General features: G+C 51.1%; 1 protein-coding gene across 1 annotated transcript; it reads right to left on the bottom strand.

Annotated features, from left to right (window-relative positions):
- Positions 1 to 5083: 5083 nt before the first annotated feature.
- LOC108864992 (E3 ubiquitin ligase rnf-5-like) lies at positions 5084 to 5769 on the bottom strand. The gene is made up of 2 exons (XM_018641576.1): positions 5716 to 5769; positions 5084 to 5530 (listed from the first exon to the last, which is right to left on the bottom strand). The coding sequence occupies exons 1-2, from the start codon at positions 5767 to 5769 to the stop codon at positions 5084 to 5086; spliced, it is 501 nt and encodes a 166-aa protein (XP_018497092.1).
- Between the last annotated feature and the right edge of the window lie 777 nt (positions 5770 to 6546).

Here is a 6546-nt window from a genome sequence, read left to right as displayed (position 1 = left end):
CCTCCCTCGAGGTGAATCCTTGTTTGAAGGACTCCCAGTTAGATGGGAGAGCGTCCAGCAGGAATGTGATCTTCAGATCATTCGGGATGTCCAGTCCTAGACCAGCTAGGCGGGAAATGATCTGGTTGTAACGGAAGAGATTCTCACCGGCGGTTTTATTCGGTTGGTAGGTGTAGCTCGAGAGTTTGGACATCGCCAGTCGTTTAAGCCCACCGTTAGTGGCGGTGAACCGACCGGTGATGTCTTTCCACATCTCAGAGGCAGCCACCGTCGCCGAATTGCCGGGGAACATGGATACAGCCAGAGCAGGCTGCAGTGACGCGAAAAGCGTACATCGGGCCGCCCGGTTACCTGTATCATATTTCCGTTGCTGGATCACAGAGGCCTTGTCCGTTGATCCGGGGGTAGGAGGGATGAGATCTCCCATCGCCACCTCCAGTGCATATGGATCTGCATCCAGAGCTGGAGCGATAAGCACACGCCACTCCGTATAGTTGCTGCCGTCAAGTCTCAGGATCACAACATCACGGCTGCGAGCTCGTGTCGCGATATGGAGCTCGCCGATGTCTCCCGTGTCGTCATCACCCCTTGGTGGTTTAGTGTCGCCTAAGCTTAGTGCTGATGGCCCGGGCTGGTCATCGCCTAAGCCACTATAGCCGTGGGAGCTGGTGGAATCTTCCTGTGCTCGTTGTCTGACTCGAGTTGCCATTTGCACTTCTCGAGGATGCACCGTTGTTTCACTAAGAACACAAACGAGTCACTCACTAAGAAAGACTCACAAAACTTAAGTTCAATCACAAGTGTCCGCAGATTCGATCGTGCGCAATAACGAATGTTGGATATAACCCACTGGTGGTCAGTCGGTGGACACTAGATCTGAAAGTAAGCTGTGAGCCTGGAAGATCACGGCGGAATAAAGATACAGGGATTCGTTGTGAATCAGTAGCTCCTCGCTTGTGCGAGTCTTTATTACCAGTATATATACCCTAGTGGAAAGCATCGCTTGCATAAGCACTGGTCTGAAGACGGGAGTCCTTCAGACCAGGGTCGTCTGCATTACCAGATCGGAAGAAAGGAGTTCCTCCGATCTGGGTCACACAAGATTGCCTCACTACCCTGCGTAATCACACTGAGAATGTTACAGCTACTTTACTGAAAGCTGTCTGTATTTCAACAGTACTTGCTGAAGCTGCATGCATAGAAGTCCCATAATCCTCAGGATCCTCTTTCCGAAGGTTTTCGGAGTCGATTCTTGCTGTGATTCGGTGTAGGTAACACCCCGATCATTTTCGGACTCTATGGGCAAAGGGTATAAAGATTTTCTAATGCTTACTGTTTCCGAGGGAAACGTACATCTATGATTTCGATTCCGTGTCTATGTTCTAGTCATCAAAATGGGGAAGAGAATAAAGAGGGGATTACGGAAAAGGCAGATGAGGGCATTAGATGAAGAGGGAAATAATCCCAGCAGTCCGAGGGCTGAGCCTACCCCAGCAAAACGGGCCAAGACCCTCGTCGAACAATTCCAAGCCGCGTCCAGCAAGCTATCCGAGAAGGGTTGGACAAATATCCGTGGTTTCCTCCTAGGTGTACTGCTATCCGTGAAGCCAAGGGGCCCGGTCACTTTGAGAAACGTCAGAGAAGACAAGGATGGATGGAAGCCTGTGTGTCTATTCTGCACCGACGACCAGAAGAATAATAAGAAGAGGAAGAGTCTAGACGGAGAACTCGCTCTCCAACAGGCTGTAAAACAGGGGCAAGACCACTTTGATTTCAAGCATAAGAGATGATTCAGTGAATTCAAGGAAAAGTGGGCAAGCAAGAAGTACCGCAACGAGTTCTTGGTGGAATCATACGGCGACGCGATACCAGCGTCAGCACCGAATGTCTATAAGTGGGCCGAAGCGGTCATCGCAAACTCGATGCGTGAGGGTTATAATAAAAAGAAACTCCCGAGCAATGAGATGAAAATAAATACGGAATAATTGAATGAACTGATGCTTCGTTTGTCTTCCGTATTCGGAGGGAGAAAAAGGTAGGGCGTATCGGTGATTTTCAGGCGGGACGCTATTGAGATCAGGTAGTTCCATGGCTCGGAGGTTGAGGCAGGGTGAAGGCGGAGAGAAGTCACCAAGAGTTCGGCGAGACGAACATTCGGTGCAAGCGCAACTCGGCGCCGGGTCTATGTACTTTGACCATACAATAGTGTTGATCCTGGTGATTATTGATCATGGTAAGTCTCACTCTATCATTATGAGGGGATGTTATAAGAGGTTCAGGGAAGGATTTAGACCTGAGCGAAGCGAGCCACATGAAAGTATTCAGAGCTTCTCCGCCTGCACTACGCAGCTTTTTTCAGATCCGAATCCTTCATAGCTTCAACACAGAAAGGTCCTGGTGCGATACCACCCGTAGAAGCTTGGGATTCTGTCTATGATTGCATCAGTTAGGCGATTCTTCCCGCTAATCGGTTTCCCGTGTTCAAGTTTCTCACCTTTGAAAGCTGCTTTCAATTCTCGAAGCCGTGTACCCATCCTCCTCTGAATGTGCCCCACGCATTCTAACTTTTCGATCTTCAATTCACTCCCATACGGCTCGTCGGATGAAACGGCTCTGTAAGCGTTGGAGTCGCCGTCCCCGAGATACTTCTTATGGCGTATGGGGTTTCACTGACCGTCGCGACATTTCTGTGGCTCCCTCCGTTTCCATAGCCCCACGAAGACCCTGGAAATTCGCGTAGCACTTCTCGCCATGAGCATTGGATGCCTTGCCAGGACATCGACAATATTTGGAGAGAAGGCTAACGTCGAGAACCTTGCCGGTATCGAAACTAGTTGCTGTAACCAGCCCATCCAGAGACGTCAAGCCGCGTTTTTGCCAGGTGCCATCGAGAGCAACATCGGTGGATCCATCTTTCAGGATGACAGTTTCCTTCGCCGCGCCGCCTGTTTCATCGACTCCGTACATATTCTGTCCGCGAGTTTTCTCAATGTTCTCCAGAATTTTTCATACCGACGACAGGAATTCGGCATGTCCATGAGGCCACGAAAAACCTTCATTGCCGACGCAATCTTCCCGATGCTCCTCAGAAGCATGTGTGATGTGCTCATCCAGGTTCAAAGCTCTCCCCTTCGAGGCGGATTCTTTCTGCACTCTCGTATGTCGAATCAAGTGCTCGGAAGCGAGGCATTTCCCTCGCCGACCGAATATATGGTATATTAGACGAGAAGCGCTTGTTTTCAGTGCTCTCTACGAGGGGTACGTTTTGCTCTTCGAGCGCTTCGGTGCCCTCCGAAAGAGCACTGAAGTGTGCGTCGATGAACGTGAGATTGTCTTCCAACGTTGCCGCTTCCAAGAGCTGCTGGACGACACGTATGCTGGCGACTTCACTGGCATCGAGAGCATAGATCACCGAAGAGCTTGACTTCTTCGGCTGTACGATGCGCTGCGCGAGCAGAACACGCTTCATGTAGCATTTTGCTGAAGATCACTTTCAGAGCAGCGCCGGGCTTCTTCATATAAGCGGCACCATCGGAGACAAAGAGGAGTTCCTTCTCATGTTGAATTCCATCTGGCCAGAGTACTGCCAGGGAATTCATGAACACTTGTGGAATCGTGGAGCTGTTGGTCTTCACTTTCTGCATGCAATAGGAAACTTTTGGTCCCTTCCGTTCCGAGCGAGCCCACGACCGGGTGAGCAACGGATCGGCCGGTTACGTCGGTGCTCCCATCGATAGATAGCCATATCGATTTGCCATCCACAGCGTTCCTGATGAAGTCCAACTTCTGCTCATAGACACTCTCCAAAAAGATCTTCCGAAAAGTCGATGGGCAGGGTATCTGCTCCCTCGAATATGTTTCGAGGAAACGCTTCAACTTCGCGTTCTCTTGATTTCGCAACGGCATACCAGCAGAGACCATCGCTTCACAAAGATCGAGCTTGGATTTTGATTGTCTCCCCGAGGTCTCCAGGAAAGAGCCGATCTGGACTACACTCGATGATGTCGCCTGAGTCTTCTTGAAAAGGAGCGATTTGTGTCTCGCGCCATTGAGATGCTGGGTGATTTGAGATTTCCGGTCAGCTGTCACTTGCTCCTCGCAGGTTTTGCACAGTATAACGTGTCCGTCGGTCGAGAGGATCCCGTCGCCACAGATCTTCATATAGGACTGGAGCTTGGCTCTGGAACTTACCTTGACTTTCGGCATCTTCAGACTTATGCGTTTTGTTTCCGCGCGGCAGAAATTGAGAATGATCGCAAGCGGCGAGTCTCGATTGTCACGTGTTGAGAACGTCGGTGTCGCGGCCACTCGGGCGCATGATCGCACGTCCGAGTCGAGTTAGACCAGCACGTGACAAAAAGGCGCCTCTGCCCGATATGCCTCTGAGGGCTCAATGCCCCGGTACGGTGAAAGCGCAAGTCGAGTCTGTCCATCGACTCAAAACGCGTGGCTGGAAAAGATCTGAAGAGCGTACTGGAGAAGCTTTGACAAACCGCCAAAAAGGAACGGCGGAGATCCAGGTGAATGGAGGCGTGACAACTACGGCTACAGATCAAGTCGAGTCAGGTGAATGGAACGGTGTGTTGAGAATAGGTATTTCCCTACTCGGACCTGTATCCGTAAGAGCAAGCGCCTTCCTTATGTGATAAGTACTCCTACTATGGGGAATGGCTTGAAGGGAGGAATGTTCGACTTATTTCACCTCACTGATTTATTGGGCGAATACTCGATTGGACTGAGCGTCGCGCGTGCCGTCGGCTACGACACCCAACTCTCGACTGACGTCATAGGCTCCGCGGTGACGATCATGCAACGTGTACCTGACCACAGAAGTCCCTGATACATTTCGCCTATGACATTCGACCACAGCTACCATTTTTTTGATCTCCCGATCAACCTGGATTGCCTAATCCTAACCCTGACGAGTAGCCTAACCGAATGCCTAATTCCTATGGAAACGCCTGTTATTACGTACCTAGTTGAGGACACTATCTAACCGGGTGCGACACATATTCGTTTTATTTAGCTATCCACGTCGGATTACCGAAATTATTATTATAAATTTTTTTTCAACGAATATACGTTAGTACAATCGTCTCCTCTCGTCTCTGGGCACGTAGAGGGCTCTAGGTCTCGGCGGCATGTCCTCGCCCTCGACGTCCTCGTCGGTCTCGGTTCCGAAGATCGGTATCGATCTCTCGAGTCGGATCTCCGACCGGCAAACAGGGCAGCATTCCCCCGCCGTTCCCTCGGCGACCCATCGACACAGGCACGTCCAACACGATAAGTGACCACACGTGGTCACGACGGCGTTTCGGGCCTCGTCCATGCATACTGTGCATCGCCACCTCGTGGACTCCGGCTGTGCCCTGACTGGTTCCTCTCCGCCGATCTCATTTACCTGCGGCTCGATTTCCGCCTGAAGGTCCTGTCCCTGTGCGACCACCTCCTCCTGTTCCCCGCCGGCCTGCTCCTCCTGCTCTTCCGGGACTGCCTGATACGGTACCTCACGAATTGGCTGAACCTGGACCTGGATTGAACGCTGGCTCTCCCTGAGATCATGATGGCCTGTAGCAACTCGATCGCTTCCTGCGACCTGACGATCGGAGCTGGAGCTCTTGCCTGCCTGGGCCCTCGGTACAGTGCGCACATCCGGACGTAATGGCCGATCTGATGACAGGCGGTGCACTCCGCGTCACGCGCCCTACAACTTACCGAACCTGACGTGTGCCTGTTGTCCCCGCAGCTTGTACAACCTTCGTTCTGCATCCTGATCTTCACTGAATCGAGACGTTCGTTGGAGCTTTAACGATTGGTCTTGACCGGTCGAGTCCACACCGTCGAATGATCCAACTGTCTCTCACACCCCACCACTCGGCTGTCTCTCTTGAATCCTATTGGTTGAATTCCGTCGATGCCAGCGCCGATTCCCATCAAAATATGTATCCAACATTTCTTCCGGTCGATCTTCTATCCGTCGTGCACATTCCGTACATCTCCGTTCCGTTCCCGACACATGCCTGCCACTTTTTCACCATACGTTTGACCCAATCTGCTCGGTCTCGCTACCTAAATGTTGTCCTCAACATTACTTAGAATATTTTCCCTTAAAGCGTTTCCTTCTAATTGGCTGTTGCCTAGCCTGATCTGAGTGATCTTCTTCTCTACCTGGAGATTCCATAATTGCCGTGTTCAAATCTGTAGCTCTTCTCCTAACTGGCCTTGATTTTCCGGATACCTATCCGTATCTACGTTGATCTGAATTTCCGGAGATGATCCTGATGCTGATTCTGAAGACTTGTCGATCACTTGATCTTCTAAACCCTCCGGTTCTCTTGACTTCTCCTTCATTCGCGTTGACTCCCGAATTTCCTCTGTATCTGGCGCTGTTTCGAAGCTTGCCATCAAGGGTGTCTCCGCCGCTTCTCCGATGCCTTCAGTATTTCCGATGCCTGACTGATCCTGCCTTGGTTCTTCTTCGTTCCCATAGTCATCGTCGAAGGTTTCGTCGAATGGTATTGCATCGTCCTCTTCATCCGTATTCAC

This window comes from Galendromus occidentalis, unplaced genomic scaffold (genome assembly GCF_000255335.2).
Source record: "Galendromus occidentalis unplaced genomic scaffold, Mocc_1.1 scf7180000075795, whole genome shotgun sequence".
Taxonomy (NCBI): Eukaryota; Metazoa; Arthropoda; class Arachnida; order Mesostigmata; family Phytoseiidae; genus Galendromus; species Galendromus occidentalis.
The sequence above is the reverse complement of the archived record's forward strand: the minus strand, read 5'-3'. Positions and strand labels throughout refer to the sequence as shown.

Excerpts from the sequence above, each read along its gene's own strand:
- LOC108864992 (XM_018641576.1), bottom strand. The coding sequence starts at position 5,769 with ATGCAGAACGAAGGTTGTACAAGCTGCGGGGACAACAGGCACACGTCA. Across the intron at positions 5,531-5,715 it reads ACAGGCACACGTCAGGTTCG|GTCCAGGTTCAGCCAATTCG; the intron begins GTAAGTTGTAGG and ends CGTTCAATCCAG.